General features: G+C 40.0%; 2 protein-coding genes and 1 pseudogene across 2 annotated transcripts in view; all 3 read right to left on the bottom strand.

Annotated features, from left to right (window-relative positions):
- Positions 1 to 1368: 1368 nt before the first annotated feature.
- CHD1L (chromodomain helicase DNA binding protein 1 like) overlaps positions 1369 to 22434 on the bottom strand; it is a 44663-nt gene continuing 23597 nt past the window's right edge. The window contains exons 13-23 of the mRNA XM_054712084.1: positions 22286 to 22400; positions 21522 to 21675; positions 20459 to 20624; positions 18020 to 18168; positions 16059 to 16222; positions 15162 to 15367; positions 13944 to 14042; positions 9178 to 9248; positions 6937 to 7051; positions 6058 to 6166; positions 1369 to 1714 (exon numbers count right to left, since the gene is read on the bottom strand). Coding sequence (XP_054568059.1) covers positions 1636 to 1714; positions 6058 to 6166; positions 6937 to 7051; positions 9178 to 9248; positions 13944 to 14042; positions 15162 to 15367; positions 16059 to 16222; positions 18020 to 18168; positions 20459 to 20624; positions 21522 to 21675; positions 22286 to 22400 — 1427 coding nt within the window. The 3' untranslated portion in view covers positions 1369 to 1635. The remainder of the gene's footprint in view (positions 1715 to 6057; positions 6167 to 6936; positions 7052 to 9177; positions 9249 to 13943; positions 14043 to 15161; positions 15368 to 16058; positions 16223 to 18019; positions 18169 to 20458; positions 20625 to 21521; positions 21676 to 22285; positions 22401 to 22434) is intronic.
- LOC129148003 (thioredoxin, mitochondrial-like) lies at positions 5212 to 5838 on the bottom strand (annotated as a pseudogene).
- Positions 17179 to 17405, bottom strand: LOC114233063 (thymosin beta-15A-like). The gene is made up of 2 exons (XM_054712231.1): positions 17291 to 17405; positions 17179 to 17189 (listed from the first exon to the last, which is right to left on the bottom strand). The coding sequence occupies exons 1-2, from the start codon at positions 17403 to 17405 to the stop codon at positions 17179 to 17181; spliced, it is 126 nt and encodes a 41-aa protein (XP_054568206.1).

Below are 22434 nucleotides of genomic sequence, written 5' to 3'. Positions count from 1 at the left end.
ACCCCCACCCCAGGTCTTCACCATCCTATTGCCCATGTCCATGGGCTATGCATATAAGTTATTTGGTTTATCTCTTCTCTTCTCCCCCCAACCCCACATCAAAGTATGTCAGTCTATTCCATGCCTCCATGCTTCGGGCCTTATTTTGTGAAATTAGGATTCAATAAAATATATTTACTGGACATCTGTTAACTAGGTACTTTGTATAGCATCTTGCTTAATATTTATAACCTTATGAGGCATATAGCATGCTCATTTTAATAATGATCATAATAGCTAACAGTTCTCAGTATTTACTATGTGCAGGGCAGAAGAGCTTTACATATACTAACATTTAATATTAATAACAGCCCACCCTGAATTAGGTTATGATTCAGGTTATAATTAGTATCTCTATTTTATAAAGAAATTGAGAGTCAAGGAAGTAATTAAATCCCCATCACATTTCTTACCTTGAACCAGAATCTGAACTGATGTCTATTTAAAAGCTTTTCTTACCACCCCAGTGGTCTCAACCTTACCACTGTCTGTTTTTCATCACAAATATTCCTTAGCACCCTTGTATTATTCTGAAATGGAAGTCACAGTTAAAGAATCTTATTTATGTCCATCATTAAAAATTATATATATTATACATAAATCCCTAATGTGTATATATAGTCATATTATAAACATATCATGTATATGTTTAGTTAATATCCATTATCATATGGATACAAAAAAAATAAGAGAAAAAGAAAACAATGTTTTTTCCTTCTGAAGGGAACTTTTAGGATGTACTTTCTTAACAACTTTTATATATACCAGGGGTGGGGAACCTTTTTTCGGCCAAGAGCCATTTGGATATTTATAACATCATTCGTGGGCCATACAAAATTATCAACTTGAAAATTAGCCTGCTATATGTGGTCAAATATTTAATTAACTCACCCCTGATGGCTTGGTAGAGCCAGACCAAATGATTTTATCTTCCCCCTCTCCCTCCAATGATTAGATAGTTGTCTTAACCCCATCTAGGTGTATCCTTCCATTGCCCATTTCCGTACAAGTATTAAACTGTTTTAATCATGTACCTGTATAACGTAATTTTATCTGTTAGGCAAGACTTGCTCTTTCCTTTTCAAACCTTTCTTTTTGTTGTTGAAGGTACAGTGTATGTTATTTACTATTTATATATGTTTATTTTTCCCAGGTAAACTCTACAATCATTCTGACAGTTTAAACAATTCCTTTGGTATTTTGGCTGATATTATATTAAATATATAGCTTAAATTGGTGGCAATTAGAACACTTAGACTATTAAATATTCTAATCCAGTCTGACAGAGGGGAAGAAATCTAGATTGGGGGAAAGAAAGCAATGAAACCATTAGAGATAGAAATTTTATTATTGTTCAAATAGCTATGCCAACTGGGGCCCTGAAAAGCTGCCAAAGGACTTTCCCATCTACTTAAACATCCCTGTATTACAGGTACCAATCAGAGCAACACATCAGAACAAATAGAATTCAGAAAAAAGAGTATCGCAGAGGCCCACCTTTCAGATCCCAATTTCTTTCAAAATATTCCATTACAGTAGTTCTGAGCAAAACCCTTAGCTAGCTGCTGAAGGCTGGGGCTGAGCCGGGGCTGGTTCTCAAGGCGGCAGCTGTCCTGAGGAGGAAGATGAGTACTGTGAATGAGGGACGGCAGCCTTGTTTCTGGGAAAGTAATATCTGATAAGGGCAGTCAAGGAAGATACATTTCATCATTTTAAAATCAACTTTACTAGAACTACTAGTTGTCTAGTTTAGTCACTGTTAAGATAACCACTCCAGAAGTAGAATACCTTTAATTCCCTTTCACCATATTATAAATCCTTCAGATGTTGATAGTACTTGTTACTGCTATTGCTGATGTACTAGAATGCTTTTGATACGGCTTGAATTATGCAAGGGTACAAAACATGACTTCTCTACTAAGTTTTTATAGTAATTTAAATACCTTGAAAACCAACACTGAGTGAATTAATTTCAGTGAGTATCTAAGTAAAAAAAGATAAGAGTTTCTATATGATTATAACATTTGGACTTCTTGTAATAGTTCAAACAATTCTAACTTATACAACAAAGAGGTCATTAGGAGAAAATACTAGCCTAGCAAAACTAGATTATATCAGAGGAATGGTGGCCTGAGAGACCCCTTAGTCTCTCCCCTGTAAGTTTCAACAACTTGAACACCCATATTTCAACAAAAGATGCCCTGCTCAAGCACAAATATGCCTGAGAGACCCACGCAGTGAAACATCTAAAGATGGGCATGCTCCTTGTGGAGCAAAAGGGGGAGGCAAAAAGGGAGTGGGGTTGATATGAGCCAGGAACACAGCCCGGGAGCAGCAGCCAGAGCGTACAGCCAGACTCAGCTGGGAGAGGGGAGGAATCTGGTTGTTGTGGACACGCCCTTCCGCCGGGTGAAGCAGACAGACTCTGTGCAGGAGAGAGCAGTACTAGCTATGGTTGAACTGAGTGTCCTGGGCAGGAACACAGCACATGAAAGCAGGGTGGTTGCTAGGCAGCGGTTGCTAGATCTCCTCACTTTGCCCTTGGAGTAGGGTTGCAGAGCACATTAACTAACAGCAGAAGGACAAATACTGCAGAATTACATTTCTTCCTGAGCAGAGGGTACATACCCTCTGTGACCAGTCCTGGGTCAGAACACAGGGAGACCCGATGGAGGCCTGAGACCACCATTACTGGGAGGGCAAAACAACAACAACAAAAAAGCTTGTGATACCTACTGGAAAAGGACAGAAAAACCGCTTCCTGTTAATCTGCTAGAGAAGTGGTGTTCACATACTGATGTCTGGACAAAGAAGAAATCCAACCATGAATAACCAAGGTAGTAAGGCAGCTGGAAAGTAAATGAAAAATCTCCAGAAAACAAATACATGGAAATATATGACATAAATGACAGAGAATTCAAGATTGCAGTTCTGAAAATACTCAACAAGATGCAAGAAAATATAGACAGGCAATTTAGCAAGCTCAGAAAACAACAAACAAAATGAGTACTTCACCAAAAAGATTGAAACTTTAAAAAAGAACCTAACAGAAATCCTGGAGATAAAGACTTCAATGAGAGAGATGAAGAATGAACTAAGTGAGGATAGGAAATAGAGCAAACCAAATAGAGGAAAGAATCAGTGATATCAAAGATAGAAATTTAGAAATGATGTAGAAGGAAGAAAGACTTGAGCATAAAAAAAAAAAAAAGAAACAACTCTGCAATATAAAAATAGGCATATCAGAAGAAGAAGAGACGGGGAAGGGGATGGAGAACCTATTCAAATAGTTAACGAGAATGTCCCAAACCTATGGCAAGAACTAGATCCTTGAATCCAAGAAGCAAGAACATCTAATTACCTTAATCCAAAGTGGCCTTCTCCAAGACACAATATATTAAAACAGTTAAAAATTAAGGACAAAAAGCCCTAGCTAATTTGGCTCAGTGGATAGTGTCAGTCTGCGGACTGAAGGGTCCTGAGTTTGATTCCAGTCAAGGGCACATGCCTGGGTTGTGGGCTTGATCCTCAGTAGGGGGTGTACAGGAGGCAGCATATCAATGATTCTCTCTCATCACTGATGTTTCTCTCTCTCTCTCTCTCTCTCTCTCTCTCTCTCTCTCTCTCTCTCACACACACACACACACACACACACACTCACACACACACATATATATAAATAAAATTAAGGACAAAAAAAAAAAAAGTATTCTCAAAGCAGCCAGAGAAAACGAGTTACCTACAAAGGAAATCCCATTAGGTTACCATCCGATTTCTCAGCAGAAACTCTACAAAATATTCAAAATACTGAAAGAGAAATTACCAGCCAAGAATAATATATCCAGCAAAGTTATCCTCTGAATACAAAGGCAAATAAAGACTTTTCCAGACATACAGAAGCTGAGGCAATTCATCACCAGAAGACCTCAATTGCAGGAAATACTCAAGGAGATTATTCTACCTGAAGCAAAGAACAGAAAGTCACAAATCTACGAGTAATATCACCAACAACCTGACAGCATACACAGGGATAATTTGTAACAACCAAAACATAAATGGGGATGGGAAAAAGGTCTGAATTGGCAAAGGAGGGGGGAGGCCAGATGCACTAAAAAGAAAAAAGATTTTTTTCCCCAGAAATTTAATGGTAACCTCACACAAAAACCCCAAAACTGAGACACTTAGCATCAAAAAAGAAGAAACAGAGGACGGAAGCATGAAATGACACCAAGTAAACAAACAAAAAAGACATAAACACAAAGGAAAAGAACCAATAGAGGCACAGAAACAAAAGATAAAATGGCTAGAGGAATCCTCACACATAAATAATTACCCTAAATGTAAATGGACTGAATTCACCAATAAAGAGGCACAGAATAGCAGACTGGATCAAAAAAACAAAACCCAACCATATGCTGCCTTCAGGAGACACATCTAAGCTGCGAAGACAAAGGTAGATTCAAAGTGAAAGGGTGGAAAATGAATCTCCAAGCAAATAGCACCCACAGAAAAGCAGGTGTAGCCAAACATATACCTGACAAAATAGATTTCAAGGTAAAAAAGGTAACAAGAGACAAAGATGGACATTTTATAATGATAAATAGTTGGGGATCTTAAAACCCCATTGACAGCTTTAGACAGATCATCCAAACAGAAAATCAACAAAGAAATATCGGCCTTAAATGATACATTAGACCAAATGGATATAATTGACATCTAAGGAGCCTTTCATCCCAGAACATCAGATTATACATTCTTCTCCAGTACACAATGATAGACCATATACTGGGTCCCAAAACTAGCCTCAACAAATTCAAGAAGAATGAAATTATACCAAGTATATTCTCTAACCACAATGCTTTGAAATTAGAAGTCAACTGCAAAGAGGAAGTAAAGAAACCTACAAATATGTGGAGGTTAAACAACACATTACTAAAAAATGATTGGGTCAAAGAAGAAATAAAAGGTGAGATTAAAAGATATATACAGACAAATGAGAATGACAATATAACATATCAAAACTTTTGAGATGCAGCAAAAGCACAGACCCTTCTGGGGCCAGACAGAAGGGAGGAGGCGGGAGAGGCCTACACAGGACTAAGTTCTATCAGGGTCCCTCCCAGAACCACAGGGTCCCAGTGGGCAAGAGCAATAAAGGCTCTTCCCTGCTTGTCAGCCAATCAGCTTCTTCAGGAAGGCCTCCAGCTGGTCCTCATCCTTGATGCCCACAAATTTGTCCATCACGTCCCCATTCTTGATGGCCAGCATGATGGACACAGCTAACACCTCATACTCTATGGCGAGGTCTGTGTGGCCATCAATATCCGCCTTGGCCATCACCACCTTTCCATGCTGCTTGGCCACCACCTTCTCTAACCTTGACCCCAGGATCTTGCAGAGGCCACGCCACTGTGCATGAAAATCCACAACCACTGGTGTCTCACTGTTGACAACTCAGTCTTGAAAGTCAGATCCATCCTGGATGTTAAAGGTTGTTGTATAGACTGGTGGTATATAATGACCAGGCATGGCTGGATGTTACTGTCAGGTCACCAGGACTTTGTGGGGGTCTATAGAGCCCTGGAGGTGAGGAGTGCCCACTGACTTTGAGATTTCCTGGAGATGTCAGGTACCTCCTCAGGAGAAGTCACTGAACTATCAGAGACCCTGGCTCTTTGGAGGGCAGGCCCTCCCACCCTGGGCCTCTGCCCACTCAACTGCTGGACCCCATGGGAAGGTGCCCGCAGAGTGTCTCAGCCAAGACACCACCTCCAGCCACCCACACGGGTCTCCTCTCATGTATCTTTTAGCTCTTGGCACCGAGAAAGGCTTGGATGTACTTGTCTTCTTAGATAAAAGTTAGAAAGTGCTTCTTAGATTTTCTCTTGTTAAAGAGGAGCAGAGTGAAAAATGTGGCAAAGGAGGCTTTGGTGTTGGGTAAAATAGTGATATCAGAAAATGTAAGACTTTTTCCCTTTTGAAGTGGGAGGGGACACTATTAGAGTAACAAAAGGATACATATAAGTTGGGATGCCTTTTGCAGCCAAGTATTTCCGTATAAGTCGCTCAGTACCATACCAGTTGAAACCTTTCGTAGCATGCCCAATGCGTGGGAGATGGACACTTGCTGTTGAAAAGAAGAAAGAATAGATTATGATGTCTTCCTTCATCAAAAATGGATTGATGGATATATATACACAAAGGAGAAAATAATCTTTACTCTTAGTCACTCTGTGATTTCCAATGGACCCAACGTATATAATCATGGAGCATCCCACTCAAAGCATACAATTATAACATCACGAATACTCTGGGGAGGGATGTAATACGGAAAAGTAATTCTGTTGAACACAAGGACTGGCCTACAGGTAGGCCCTAAGAAGAAGTAGGTACAACGGAAACAGAATGTATGATCAATGGTCGAGATGTAATTAAAATAAGCAAAGATTCTTTAACAAGCCAATCAGTTCAACAAACTCTAAGACATACAAGGTTTGGAAACAACACTGAAATATGGTTTTTGACAGAGAACTGTCTGCTGATGTGGACTGTGACTCTCCAAGAGAGGACATGATAGAGGGCATTTCCCAACTGCATATAACCAGTTTCCTTCATCTCTGGTGCCTCCTTCCTCATCTGTAAAATCATGGTACAAGTCCCCCAGTGGATGTAGATGGTAAACAGAGATCACAGATACAGGGATACCGAAGTAATTTGGAAAAGAAAAAGGACTTTACAAGTACAAGATAACAAGGTGGTTACTTCTCTCGCCTCTCACATCGGGACTTACCTTTACTATGCATACTGAACAGGTTCTTGACATTTCTCACCCCTTAAAAACCATAAAACCATATTACAGAAATCCATCTACTCCTAAGGACAAGTGGAGGAGCTTACCTTTCTTTTTCTTTGCTGCTAAAAAAATCTTCTTCAGGCCCTCTTCTAGGGCTGTCATCTTAATGCCAGACAGGACATTGGAGCGATCACGGTGCTGAGCCACAATCAAGGCCAACTAGGAAAAACCATCATTAATAGCTGACACAGCATGAGATGGCTACACAGCCAACTAAGCGACCTGCCGTTGGAGGGGGTGTGAGCGGTCCCCCAATAGGCAGAGCCCTTTACGGATCACTCGGGTTAGCTCCACCTCTTTTGAATGCTCTGCCTGAATTGCCACATACTACCAAATCTATGATTTCACACCCCATTGTAGTTGTTTTATCTTATTTTGTGGCAACTTTATATAAACTTTCCTTACTCTTTTTAAGATATGTTAAAACCTGACGCCCAGCTAGCGTGGCTCAGTGGTTGAGCATCGACCTATGAACCAGGTGGTCACAGTTCAATTCCCAGTCAGGGCACATGCCCGGTTTCGGGCTCCATTCCCAGTGTGGGGCATGCAGAAGGCAGCCAATCAATGATTCTCTCTCATCATTGATGTTTCTATCTGTCTCTCCCTCTCCCTTCCTCTCTGAAATAAATAAAAATATATTTAAAAATTAGAAGAAAAAAAACCTGAGTCCAAGACATGTTGGCCTTTCTAAATGCTCTCAAGGATAAAGAAGGAATTTTTCAAAGTCTTTGGAGCAGAAAGGCCTTTTGAGGTTCTTGTACTCCAGCCCACTAGCTGATGCTCAGGTAAGCTCTGCAACCACCAGGATAAGCTGTCATTCTATCTCTGTTCAAAATGCCAACTATCTCCACCCTCCTAATCGAAGAGGGGTAGAGCTGGAGAGAGTGTCAAGGCAATATCTGGGACTTACACCAGTAGTCACATCATAGTCTTGGTTGTACTCACTGTAAACAGTTTTTTTGAGTCACTGGCTTCTGAGTCTTTTATGCACAACCACTGTGTCATTCTCATTTCTCAGCATTTTAGAAATGACTAAACAAGCAGAAGCCACTTTGTTGTTAGGCACACAGGCCATTAACCTCAAGAAAAGGTCCTCTCAGCCTAGTTTCTAAATGTCTTGTTTAAGTCAGTAAAGTTTTTGTTTTTTCATTTTTTTAATCCTCACCAAGGATATGTTCATTGATTTTTAGAGAGAGAGAAGAAGGGAGAGAGAGAAACATTGATGTGAGAGAAAAAAATCAATTGGTTGCCTCCTGCTTGTGCCCCAACTGGGGATTGAACCTGTGACCTTTCAGTGTATGGGACAAAGCTCCTACCAACTGAGCCACACCAGGCAGGGCTAAGTCAGTGAAGTTTGGCCCAAAATTTGAATATGAATTCAGGCCCTGGAGAAAGCTAAATTAGTGGTAAATAAAACATTTTACAAGAATTCCAAATGACAGGCAAGTGGGAGACACTTAAGATACAAAAGAATAATTTTAAAGCAGGCAGAGGAAATGTGGATTGGTTCTTCTTGGCTTTGGCTGGCTAGAAAGCAAGGTCTTTTATAGAACCTCTCATGTAACAAGTGACAAAACCGTCAGAGTTTTTAGTCATGTTTCCTTATTCATTCAGTAAATGTTTATTGAGCATTTCTGCATAAGCCATACTGCACGCAATATTGAGGATAAAAAGATAAAATTAAACTCTGCAATTAGGAGGGGCCTGTCCTCTAAATCAGTGGGGAGAACAAGAAAGTGGGGAACAGTACTCCAGAAGCTGTGATGAACAGAAGCATGGGGGATGGCAGAGTGCATCGGAAGGTGAGGTTCAAGCTGCTTATGGGCTGAATTGTGTCCCCCCAAATTCATATGCTGAAGCCCTGACCCTCAGTACTTCAAAATGTGATTGTATCTGGAGATAAGACCTTTAAAAAGGTAATCAAATTGAAAAGGTCTTTAGGGCGGGGCCTAATCCAATCTGACTGACATCCTTACAGGAAGGGGCCTTTGGGCACAGAGGAAAGACCATGTCCTCACATAGCATGAAACCAACCACCTGCAAGCCGAGGAGAGAGGCCTCACAGGAAACCAGCCTTGCCAGCACCTTAATCTTAGACTTGTGGCCTCCAGAACTGTGAGAAAATACGTTTCAGTTTCTGAAGCCACCCAGCCTGTGGTATTTTATGGCAGCCCCAGCAAGCTAATATGCAGTGACAGAGGCCAGTGGGAGCAGGAGCGGTTTCAAGGGGAGGTGATAGGAGCCATATTTTAGCTCTGATATGAGATGTGGTGTTTTTCACTTACCAAATCTTGCCCTTTGTTTCTTGACTCTTTATCATCAATAGGAAATAAAAGGACACCTCCCAAACTCAAGTCTGCAATACAAGAAAAAGGAGCAACAGAAAGAACATTAAGTTCACTGCAGACTGAGTTCAATCAGGTTTCAAATTTGCCTTTTCTCACTCTCCTGGACCCAGTCACTGTCTTAGCTAGGGACTCCTTTTTTCCCCACAAAAACGTTTTTTCTACTTTATATTTATTTTACAAAAGTTCACTATTGACATTATTGAACACCCTACTATTCCAGGCATTGTGCTCTAACCTGGGGATTCAGAGGTGAATATGACAACATTCTCTGTAAGGGCCCTAACTTCTGTGTCTTTAAAGAGCTCAGTCCTCGGAGTAGCTTCCTGCTCTCCATTCAGTAGCACCAGGGCCTTTTGGAAGCTGAGCCATTTTTCCTAATATTTATGTTTACCACTGTCATAAAGATACGGCTTAGTTCCCCCCAAAAAGCTCAATTTTTACAAAAAAATTGAGAGCCTGGCACAATACTTTACTAAAAGGCTAATATGCAAATTGTCCCCTCGACCAGGTGTTCGACCTGGAGCTCAGCTGGAAGTTCGATGGGGGGGGGGGGGGGCGCGGAGCTGCTAACTGCCTGCAGCACCTCCACCCAGCCAGCCCCACCCCCAATCTGGACCCTCCCACCCTGATCAGACCACCCACAGCCCCTCCTCCCAGCTAACCCGCTGATTGGCCCAATTGGGGTGGGCAGGGCAGACCAGCAGGACACCACCTATGCACGAACTCATGCACCGGGCCTCTAGTAAAAAATAATACTTTCTAAATAGAAATTACTCTGCTAAGGAAGATTAACATATTTCTTTCCTGGGTCATGTACAAGGTTTTATTGTATAAAAAATACTCTTCTTTATTCAGAAATATAAATGGAATCAGCAAGAATTGAAAGAAAAATGTCTGTTAAATCTGTTCAAATAACATCTGATAAGTTTGAGCTCTCAAGGTAAAGTCCACAATTGAAATAATTCACCTAAACAAATTGGCAGTTCAATTTTTGATTGCTTGTCTATAGGAAAATAAAATCAAGGAGATGAGTGAGGGTTACATTTTAAAATTCTCTGCAAGCAATTAAAAAGGTGATTTTTTTTTTTTTTTTTAAGTAAGATTCAGAACAAGTCACCTGTTTCTTAGGCAAGGGCTTAATACTCATGTTTGGCTGCAGAGGGCCTGACCATATTCTGGAACTCACAGTTAGCATTAGGTTATAAAGGCATTTTTACATGTTTTTTTCCCCTACTCTGTGGCTAGAATGTTGAAGTGAGGAAGACTGTAGGAAGCACTTTAAGTTTTTATTTTTTTTCTTCCCATCCTCCCACCCCACCTTCCTTTTTGGCAGCCATCAGCTTATTCTCTTTATCTATGGATGTTTCTATTTTGTTTTTGTTTATTCATTTTGTGTGTGTGTGTTGTTTTGTAGATTCCACATATGAGTTAAATCATAGGGTATTTCTCTGTCTGACTTATTTAACTTAGCATAATACCCAGTAGGACCATCCATGTTGTCACAAATGACAAAATTTCATTCTTTTTTATTGCTGTGTAATATTATGTTCCACATCTTTTTTCTTTTCATCTACCGATGGACATTTTGGTTGCTTCCATATCTTGGCTATTACTAACAATGCTGCAATAAACATAGGGGTGGCATATTTCTTTTCAAATTAGTGTTTGTTTTCTTTGGATAAATACCCAGAAGTGGAATTGCTGGATCACATGAAGGCTCTATTTTTATTTTGGGAGGACTTTCCATACTGATTTCCATAATGGCTGCATTAATTTATAATCCCACCAGCAGTGCACAAGAGTTCCCTTTTCTCTACATCCTCACCAATACTTATTTGTTCATTTACTGATGATGGCAGATATTCTGACAGGTGTGAGGTGATATTGTGGTTTTAATTTACATTTCCCTGATGATTAGTCACGTTGATCATCTATATGTCCTCTTTGGAGAAATGTTGGATTGTCTGGCTGTTTGTTTTTTAATCCTCACCCGAAGATATGTTCTTATTGATTTCAGAAAGAGAGGAAGGGAGAGGGATAGAGAAACACTGATGTGAGAAAGAAACATCAGCTGGTTGCCTTCCGTACGCACCCTGGCTAGGAATTGAACCCGAAATCTTTCAGTGTATGGGATGATGCTCCAACCGAGCCACATTGACCAGTGCAAATTGGATTATCTGGAGGTCTTTTTGGTGTTAAATTGTGCGAGTTCCTTATATATTTTGGATTTTAATCCTTTGTCGGTGTATCATTTGCAAATATCGTCTCGCATTCAGTCAGTTATCTTTTCATTTTGTTAATGGTTTCCTTCACTATGCAAAAACTTTTTAGTTTGATGTAACCCCATTTGTTTATTTTTTCCTTTTGTTTCCCTTGCTGAGAAAGCAACAATAATAGGAGTTTACTGCTTATGTTTTCTTCTAGGAGTTTTATGGTTTCAGATCTTACATTTAAATAAGTAATTTTTTAGGCTCACTAAAGTTTTGTCCATTTTATCTTTTTGAAAAGATAAACAGATTTTTTTTCTATTGTTTCTCTGGCCTCTAATTTACTTCCATTCTAATCTTTGCTATTTCCTTCCCTTCTGCTAATTTTGGGCTTAATTTGTGTGTTTTTCCTAGGTCCTTGAGGTGTAACATTAGGTGGATTATTTTCGATCTTTCTAGTTTTTTAATATATTCATTTATCACGATAAACTTCCCTCTCAAACTGCTTTTGCAGCATCCCATAGTTTTTGGTATGCTGTGCTGTGTTTCACTTTTTTGAGATATTCTTTGGCTTTCCTTTTGATTTCTTCTTTGACCCATTGGTTGTTCAGGAGTGTGCTGTTTGGTTTCCACATGATTTTCCAGCTTTCCTCATGTTGTTGATTTCTAATTGCATACCACTGTAGTCAGAAAAGATGCTTGGTATTTCAATTTTCTTACTTTGCTAAGACTTGTTTGGTGCCCTATCATATGATCTATCCCGGAAAATGTTCCATATGCACTTGAGAAGAAAGCATATTCTGCTGCTCTTGGATGGAATGTTCTATAGATGTTAGGTCTATTTGATCTCATGTCTGGTGCAAACGCATCATTTCCTTGTTAATTTTTTTGTCTGGAGAGAGCATATCCATGGCTGAAAATGAGATGTTGAAGTCTCCTACTATTATTCAATTGTTGTCTATTTCTCCCTTCATATTTGTTAATATTTGCTTAATATACTTAGGTGTGCCAATGTCGTACATATGTACTTAGGATACATATATATTTATGACTGTTCTATTTTCTTGATGAATTGATCCCTTTATCATTATATAATGACCTTCATCGTCTCTCATTACCATTTTTGGCTTAAAGGCTATTTTGTCTCCTAGAAGTATAGCTAACTCTTCTTTCTTTTGGTTTCCACTTAGATGGAGTACCTTTTTCCATCCTGTCACTTCAAGTCTGTGTGTTTTTAAGGCTCAAGTAGGTCTCTTGTAGGAGGCATATAGTTGGGTCTTTTTTTAAAATTTTTTAATCCATCCAGTCACTCTGTGCCTTTTAATTCATGAATTCAATCTATTTACATTTAAAGTAATTACTGATATGTAACAATAACTTACTAATGCCATCTTATTAATTGTTTCCTGGTTGTTTTGCATTTCCATTGCTTCTTCTTTTCCCTCTGTTTCTGCCTATCTTTCTAAATTGGTTATTTTCTATGCTGGTATGCTCTTTTTCCCCTTTCTTTGTCTTTTTTTGATCTGCTCTAGGTTTCTGCTTTGTAGTTACCATGGGATTTACATAAACTTCTTATAAATAGAACAGTGCGTTTTAGGCTGTTAGGACATGCATTCTGTCCCAGATTCATCATATCTCCCTCTTGGTTTCAAACAAGGATCCAAACAGACTCCTCCGTCTGCACCTCTAGCTCTGACCTCCTCTCAGCTTTTCTAACTGCCCAATCAATATCTAGACCTGGGTTAATTATTTCAACTCATATTAAAATCCGTCTCCCAGTAATTTGTTTTAGTAGAAAGAGTATTCTATTCATTCTAAGTCCATCCTAGAGAACTGAGCAGAAGAATTAAAAAAAAAAAAAATCTCTGAGAAATGTGAAGGGCCCTTCTCTATTGAATAAGGTCCTTTAGCCTCTCAAGTTCTTTGGAAAATAATTTTACTCCTTTTGCCACTTTGTGATTTCTGTTCATAAAAGGAGGTGTCCTTACCCCTTCTCTATGCCAATGGAGAATACTTTCAGACTTCCAAATCCCCCTGGCACCAAACAGCTTTACCCCCGCCTGTGCTAACGTTATGATACAGCCTTCTTCCCTTCAGCACCCAGCTTTTCTTAGCACTTTAATGGTGTGTCTGATTTCTCTCCCACAGGCTCTCAAATTTTCATGAGAGATTCCCTTATGAAGATGGGGTGAGTTGGGCAAGCAATGAAATCCTAAACTTTAACATGCATGCAGGGATCAACATTTATCAAAGCTGTTGCACATTCATTATCCTCATTATAGTCCCATTATTCACAAATTACAATAGAGAAAGCAGGCACAGGGGGGGGAAGGGACTGCCTCAAAGTCACACTTACAACTAGATAATCGATGACAGAATTCAGACTCCAACCAGCTCTTCAGACTCCTTATCCACTGCTTTTTAAACCCACATGATACCTACCCTAAGCGTCCTCTCTTATTCCATCCCTAACCCTTCTCTCTGCTGGCTCCTTACCTTCCATTTTCCCAGCCAGCTCATATATTTTTCTTGGCTCAGTGGATCGGTTTTCCAGAGCTGTGAATAAACCACCTCTGCCCCAGTGGCCAGAGTCATCTGATAGAAGAAAGAGAAAATTTTCTTCTTATAGGAGGCAAAGTGCAGTCCACAATTAAAAGCAAACAAAGTTACACCAAATAGACTTGTAAAGGAAGTTTTTTTCTTCCCTTTGAAAAATCAATCTAATCTCCTAGGAATACCATAGGTTGGATTTCTCAAATACATTTAGATTTTCTCTAATATACCCGGCCATCATAACAGGAAAGCATCGAAAAAATTAGTGCTCTGAAAGAGCAAAATCTCTGTAGAACTTCTGTAATTCCTGGGAGATGACCAAGGAACAGTGGAGAGCTGACGTAGCAAAACAAAGAGAGTTGTAGCACTGGTACTTAACAATACTTGACTCCCATTTTACAGGTAAGGAAGAGGAAAGGTTAAATGATTCATTCAAGCTGATGTTAACATAGCTGGTTAGTACCTTGTATTTAGAGTCACTCATTCATATTACAAATATTTGTTAGCATGTATTATGTGTCAGGCAGGCATTGTTCTAAGCACTAGGGTTATAGCAGTGGACAACAAACCCTGCTCCCATAAAGCTTTTTTTCTAGTGCAATCAAACAGTCAAATACGTAATGTCAGATGGTGATATGTGTCATCAAATAAAATAAGGTAGGAAAGGGGATAGAGAAATGGAGGCGTGAGGATGGGGTCTGTTCTGTACGAGGCAAGCAGGGGAGATCTCTCTGACACACAGACATCTAAACAATACTTGATGGTGGCTAACTGGGGAAAGAGGGTTCCAGGCAGAGGAAGTAAAAAACGAAAAGTGCAAAGATTGTGAGGGGGAAACATGCTTGGAATTTTGCTTTTCCTCAAAGGATTCATTTGTCTTATGGATGTTGCCTCTGTTCACTCTCTTAAAAACCTTGTGAAGAGAATAATGTAGATAGCATCACCCCATTATACAGATAAGGAAGTTGAGGCCTAGGGAGGTTGGGTTACTCAACCAGGTAAAGGAAAGACAACAGTCAAATCCAAGTCTCCTGATTCTAAAATTCACACTTTTTTTGACCACACAAGACTGCACTAGGTCAGGGTTCTGCTTCATCCTCCCCAGTTCTTAGCACCATAAAGACTGAAGCCCCCACCCTGAGCCCATACCATTTCTCCTACCTACGCAGTGCACGATCACAGCATCCTCCGCGCCGGCCTGTGGGTGGGTGACATCACCACTAACATACTTAATGGAGGTTGAGTCTGAATCTTCATAATCCAGTTGGGCTGAGCTCTCATCTTCCCCCTCCTCTAGATTCTCGGGTTCACTCTCCTCGGAAGGCAGGCAGAAGGACTGGTAATTATTGGACTCCCACCAGGCCATCCTTCAACAGGCCAGAGAGAAAAGGAATTTAATCAGGCGAATCACCATTTCCCGTGGAGCACATTTTGGACTGCTATTCACAAACATTGAGTGCCACGTGGAAGTGCAATTAGAAACTCCCCCCGACTGAGTTTTTGCCAATCTGTAAATAAACAAGAAGGCTTACCAATACTTCAATAATGAGCAGCCACCAGATGTCCCTGTTCTTAAGAACATGACTAGAAGGGACTGTGAGTAAACTACTTTTTGTTAGCTACAATAAAAGCTTAAATTTTCTTGCCTCAACTGAATGTATCTTCTCTGCCTAGGCACTCAGGACTTTTCACCTCAGTAAACTGTTTAGGTTAATTATTATAAAAATATTGTTACCAGTAGGAGCTACCAGCTTTATAAAAGTTTTCTGCAATTTTAAAATGATGTTCTAGCCCCGGCCGGGTAGCTCAGTTGATTAGAACGTCATCCCAATACACCAAAGTTGCGGGTTCAATCCCTAGTCAGGGCACATACAAACGTCAAGCAGTAAATGCTTAAGTAGAACAACAAATGATGCCTCTTTCTCTCCTCTCTCTCAAATCAATCAATGCTTTTTTTAAAAGTGATGTTCAACTGTGGACTCGGTATACAATAGTGATTCTTTTATCCATCGTGACCCTCAGCTTTATTAATAATGCCGTCAAATAATGCCCACATACTTTCTCTTATGTTCCACCTCTTCCTTTCTCCTCTTCTTCTCTTCTATCAGTTTCTTTCTCTTGGCTGCTGCTTCTTGTCTTTTCTTCCTTCTCTCCTCCAGCTCTTCGGGACTTAGAACCCGCTTCCTCTTGGTAGACCCCTCCACAAGGCCTGGCATGAGAACCTGTCAGAAGAACAAGATCTATAACCAAGAAGTTTGGGGGCTGCCTGCTCCTTCATGAGTTTCGTTCATCCCTAGAACACACTCTGTATGCCAGCAACATGCTTAATATCTCCATGCCACTTCAATTTACACTTCCATCACACGTCTCACAGGCATGACGACCAGGACATTGTGCTCTAAACTCAACCAAAGGACTGGCACGGTTGGTAAAGCTACATGTCATTTTGATTAATTTCATTAATAATAAGGCCCTTCAGAAAAATCACTTTTTAAAAATGGAAAGCATACCTTGCAGGATGCCATTTTATGTTTAACCATTTTTTTAATTAAAATCTTCATACAATGTATTATATTTCTTTCTTAAACAGAGTATTTCAACATCATGATTATCTTAATTATAGCTAGCATTCAAAGAGTACATAGTAAGTGCCAAATAATATGGACATTAGAGATATAGTGTGACTGCGATCCCCTCTGAATGACATGGGGCCATGATCATCAAGAGCAGGGTATGTATATTGTTGTAATACAGTGATCCCAGGGGTGGCTTAAGTGGACAAGCTGCTTTCACCTGCATTAAGTGGCAAAATAAATTCTCCTTCTAATGTTTTTTATGCCAACTTTTTACATAGTTTTTATATTACAGTACAGTTAATTATATTTCTTGTTTTTAGTGATTATGTGTATATATATATATATTATTGCTACATTAGAAATAAACTGTAAGAAGCTGCAAAAGCATGTCACTTCGTGAAGATTAGGGAGCAATGGAAGCATCCATCCTAGAAGGTTACAAGTAGTTCATCCTACAGGGGGTGCAAGGACTACACACACAAAGGTCATCAATGGTGAGATTATCAACACCATCTGCCAACTGGATGGGAAGTTTAAAAAAGTATGTAAGAGAACATCGGTTACCCCTGACCTCTTAGCCAGGGAGTATGAGTGAGAAGATATCAGAAGATGCCTAAAGTCTCCATAACACAAAAACAAGCCCAAATCCAAGACACTCAGGCAATGTTGAAATTTGTTCTTCAGACAAGATTGTTTTACAATATTTGAACACACTCTTCCTCTGCTGGATAGTTTCCTTTGGGGAGAGAATGATTTTTTCTTCGGTATTAGTTTTCTTCAGTTTTGACCTGTCAAACTTCACTTCAGACAAGTCTGGCTTACCACTCATCTTGACTAAAAGAAAGACTGAAGGCTTGAAGGCTGGAGGAAGGCAGCAAGGGGGAGACCACTCCACACTCTGGCCGAGGTAATTATACTTACATTTCAACAAATGCTTACAATTTATTTCTTAATAAATCACATCCAGCCCAGCCGGTGTTACTCAGTGGTTGTTAGGGTTCGTGAACCAGGATGTTAGGGTTCAATTCCCAGTCAGGGCACATGCCTGGGTTGTGGGCTCCATCCCCAGTAGGGGCATGCAAGAGGCAGCTGATGGATGATTCTCATCATTGATGTTTCTCTCTCTCTCTCTCTCTCTTCTCTCTCTCTCTCTCTCCCTTCCTCTCTCTGAAATCAATAAAAATATATTTTTACTACCAAAAAATAATCACACCCAGCATAATTTTTTATTCTCTTAGAATAAAAAATTTTTATTCTCTTAGAATAAAAAATTGGAAGAACTTATTCTTTTATATAAATTAACTAGAGGCCCGATACACAAAATTTGTGCAAGGGGCTCGGCCCTCGCAGCCCTGACTGTCTCCCAGAAGGTCGTCCGGAAGGTCGTCCGGCTGTCCGGTCTAATTAGCATATTACGCTTTTATTATTATAGATAGTTCTTACACTGCCTTTATTTCGGAGTAACCGGCCCTCTTGACTAGTTTTCTCCAAAAGGGTTTTCTGAAGATTCACCAGTTGCTCAAATGATTTTCTGTCTTCTTTGCTGGGCTCCTTAGAATAGTCTTTCCCTTCAAATAAGTACATGTGATTTTCTAAGAATAGAAAACATAAAAAGAGAAATGTTAGATATTTATAGAAAACTGATTAGTTCTATTCAAAGCAATAACCAGGGTGAACTAAAGAACAGCCTGTATTCTAAATGGGCCAAGACTAGCTTGTGATGAAGGTATTGCATTTCCCATCCCACTGACACTGATGGGTTTGGGATCCAAATGGAGATCTCACACATGTATTTTTCAAAGGAGAGAGCATGGCTAAAGCCCTTTTGGTCATCTCTACATGGTCGGTGAGTACCTCCATCCTGTTGAGTTTCGAATCACTCATCACTCATTCATGCTACACTATTCCTCAGCATAAATCTCCTGACATTAGTAACTAAGAACATGTTCTGAACACATTTTTAATACTCAACTCTTTCCCCTTTTCTGTAATATTAAAAGAGCAAGTGGCAAACTGATGAGAAAAATGAGGACTCATAAACATAATCACTTAGATTTACAGTAGTCTTTCCAGATCTCAGAAAGCATTTTCATGAGCCTCACCACAATCATGGTATAACTAACCCCTTCACTTAAGAAAGGGAAAACCAAGACTAAGACAGGGATTAAGGGACTCCCCAATGTTTACTGCTAATAAATAAAGAAGACAGAATTTTCTGACTCTAAGGCCAGTGTACTCTTTTCAGTATATTACTGTGTCTATAGGAGAAGAGATAACAGGCCAATTACAATAACAGCAATAGTGTAATCTTGAATTAGCATGTTATGCTATCAGAGCACTGTCACATCATTATCACGTTAGATTTTTGCAACTGTTTAAAAGAGAAGCAGACATTAACAGCACCATTTTACAGATGGGAACACAAAGGCTCAAAGAGGTTGGGTGACCTGCCAAGATCATGAATCACTGATAAAGGAAACTCATGACAAGACTAGCAACCACAGAGATGAAATAATGATTCTAAACTGAAGTGTATTTAATAGTATATGTTACTAAAGAATATATTTTCACAGCATTATGAAATCAGCTATAAGTATGTTTTCTCGAGACGGTACGAAAGCAAAATATTTTTATTCTCAAGAGATCAATTGCTTCACACGTATACCCAAATACAACCAGCTATGATTCTAATTGGCACTTGCTAATTTAATCAACAGTGGGCTTTCAATGAGGTGATCTATCAACACGTGGGAACAAATAAAGAGCTGAAAAAAAATAATGAAGAGCTGAGAAGTGTCAAAATATAATAAATATATGTAGCTTCATATTGCATGCAATTCTCAACTGATAAACATGCTGGGCTGCCCGAAAAAGTAATTATTTTTTGGCAGTTGGGGCAGACATGCCTTGGCAGCATTATGACTAAACATAAGAAGGAAGCAAGTGATGAAGACTCAGGGTCATTCAGAAACCAGAGAACACAAGAGCAGAAGTCACATCAACCCTACTCCCCACCAAAAGAAGGAAGCACCATCCAGTAAGGACACTGAACCTTATCTCTGTATCCATGGGATAAAGTTCTCTTGAATTAAGAAGCCTAGTAAGACTCTCAAACCTCTTACCCAAGTCCACACTGAATCCCTGTTGCCACTGGTACAAAAAAATAAAGTCCTTTCTAACAATCATAAGACATCAGGGAACACCCTTACAAAGCTACTATGTGAAAAAAAAACACACAAAAAACACTTCAAATCAGAAATTCAAATATTCAGAAAAGAAATAGATAAATGTTAACCAAACTCAGAAAAATTAAGAGAATGACCAAATCATCTCATGATTTACATGTATTACTTCATTAAAAAATGAAAATTAAGTGGTGCCTGCACCTCGTGGGGTATTGTGAAGATTAAATGAAAAATTAGGTATATAAAGCGCATGACAGAGTACACACTTTCGATTGAGCACAGAACACTCAGTGTTAACTGTAATTTAAAAAACAAATCCTCATACTATTCAGAAAAGGAATCACGATATGGAAAGCACCATACTAAGGACAGAAGAATTTACTAATAAAGAAGATGATGCTTGCAACCAAGGGAGGAAAAGTACAAATTAAGATCCTTGAGATTGATACTACATAAGCATCAATATCATTACTTTGATTCAAAGTGCAGCTATAAGGGAATAGCCAGATAATGCCCAATCAGTCCAGAAAGAGGTCCTGGACCAAGTAAGTCTTAAACAGTGTGCCCAAGACGAGAACAAGGCTGGGTAGGAGAAAGATGTGCCAGAGAGCAGTACTGGGGACTTTCCATGGGGACTCATCTCATGTCCTAGCTTAGGGGGGCTGTGTCCTTGGGGCTGCTCTCACCCACTACTTACTTCCTTCCTCTTGCTCTCTGCTTCCTTCTTCTGTGGCAGGCAAGGCATCAGAGATCCACTCGCCATCTTTTGTTTCTCCCAGGATAGACTCCAGGTCTATTTCATCCATGGTGCTCCCCTCAGAGGACAGCAGTTTATCCAAACCGAATTTGAGTATCTCACCCAACTTGAATGGAGAAAACAAAGTCCAGTCAGTCCTTATGAAACAAACACCGGGATATCAGGGATTTGCTAAGTGACACCAGGTATATTCCTTCCCTGACGGTGGGCCTTTTCCTCTCTCCCCATGATAAGAAACGAACAGAGCCATCTAATAATTGGGTGGTGGCTAAACAGAAAATATGATAAATGATGGCCAGAGATGTTGATTTTTGACGATTCTCATAATAAAAACAAGTTATGAGCCTCCAATTCTTTTTTTGAAGAGTAATAGTAATTTGTTGCATTACCATTGCCCTCCTGACCGAGTCTTTTTCATAGGCATTCTCAACAGCCACAGAGAAGTCAGAGACCCTGTTAGAGCTAAGAGGTTAAGATATCTGCTCTGAGCCACAGAGTCAACAAGTGACAAAGCTTGGATTTGAATCCAAGTCAGATGGATCCAAAGCACATTGTTATTCTTTATTCTGCTGCCTTTCTGTATCATATTCATTTCTAGCTCCTACGGCAGCCTGTATGCAATAGGTACTAGAAGAGGAAGACTTTGGCCAGAGACCAAATGTGTAGTTGAGGAGAGTGGGTGATTAATGCTAGTCTTTTATTAAAATATTTTTTGTTGATTTATATAGAGAGAGCAATGGAGAGGGAGCGAGAAAGAAAAACATCTATGTGAGAAACATCAACAGGCTGCCTCCTACATGCCCCTCCTGGGGATCGAGCCCGCAACCCGGACATGTGTCCTGACCAGGAATCGAACCGCAACCTTCTGGTCCATGGGCCAACATCCCACTCACTGAGCCATACCGGCCAGGGCAATGCTAGTTTTTTCACTTCCATTCTCATCCACAGGGAGCACCGACTACAAATCCTGACGTATTCTGAAGTGAAGAACAAACTACTATACCTGGAGGTCAGCATCAACTGCAGGCTTCTGGGCTCCCAGAGTAAAATGACCTCCCTCCATGATTGCGCTGGTGAGCTGCAGCTTGGAGGCGGCTTTCCTACAAACTATTTCTTCCACAGTGTCTCTGCCAATCAGCCGAATAACCTTAACAGACCTGTACAGAAGTCAAAGGAGAGGAGTGTGCTATCGGAGTCTGCAAAGATGGATGCAAGCACACAAGGTTGATGCACCTAAATTTGGGAAATAAACCCAAAATGCCATGTTTGGGGCACAGCTAAAGGGAGATTGTTATCCGTGGACAGAGCCACTGTTAAGAGAGATCTGACCTCACATAGGTTCTCACTAAACATTTCCAAAAGAGTTAAGGAAGGGATGAGTTAAGAATTGGGATTCCTTATCTGTGGCAGAAGAAAATCTCTGGTAAACCTAAATTATCTTCAGGTCAAAGGGTAAGACCCATCTTTTCAGCTTAGTTCCATAACACCACAAATTTCTTAACTGAGTTAGACCTTAACTCAGAAAGGATGCGTTAAATAACTTCTGAAGGTTCCTTCTAGTCCTTTCACAATTTGATTGTGCTCTTTTTAACAAAGCAAGTCTTGGGTGAGAATGTGCCCTGCCCAGTCAGCAGCAAACCTGGGCTAACACCTAGCGGTCTCTCAGCCTCCAGTCCGGGACTATCACCAGGATTGCCACCTTCCTCCCCAAACCAGAACGGCTGAGTAGCCAAGAAGTGGAAACATGCTGCTGCTTAAATCTCTTACTTGTTCTGGCCTATTCGGTGAGCCCTGGAGGCTGCTTGCAAGTCATTCTGAGGATTGAAATCACTGTCAACAAAAATAACGGTATCTGCTGCGGTTAAGTTCATGCCAACTCCACCTGAAAATAATGCACGAAGGAGAATGATCATCAG

The sequence above is a fragment of the Eptesicus fuscus genome, chromosome 22 (genome assembly GCF_027574615.1).
Source record: "Eptesicus fuscus isolate TK198812 chromosome 22, DD_ASM_mEF_20220401, whole genome shotgun sequence".
NCBI lineage: Eukaryota > Metazoa > Chordata > Mammalia > Chiroptera > Vespertilionidae > Eptesicus > Eptesicus fuscus.
The sequence above is the reverse complement of the archived record's forward strand: the minus strand, read 5'-3'. Positions and strand labels throughout refer to the sequence as shown.

Bases quoted from the DNA above. Each gene is read 5' to 3' on its own strand.
- LOC114233063 (XM_054712231.1), bottom strand. From the start codon at position 17,405: ATGAGTGGTAAGCCAGACTTGTCTGAAGTGAAGTTTGACAGGTCAAAA.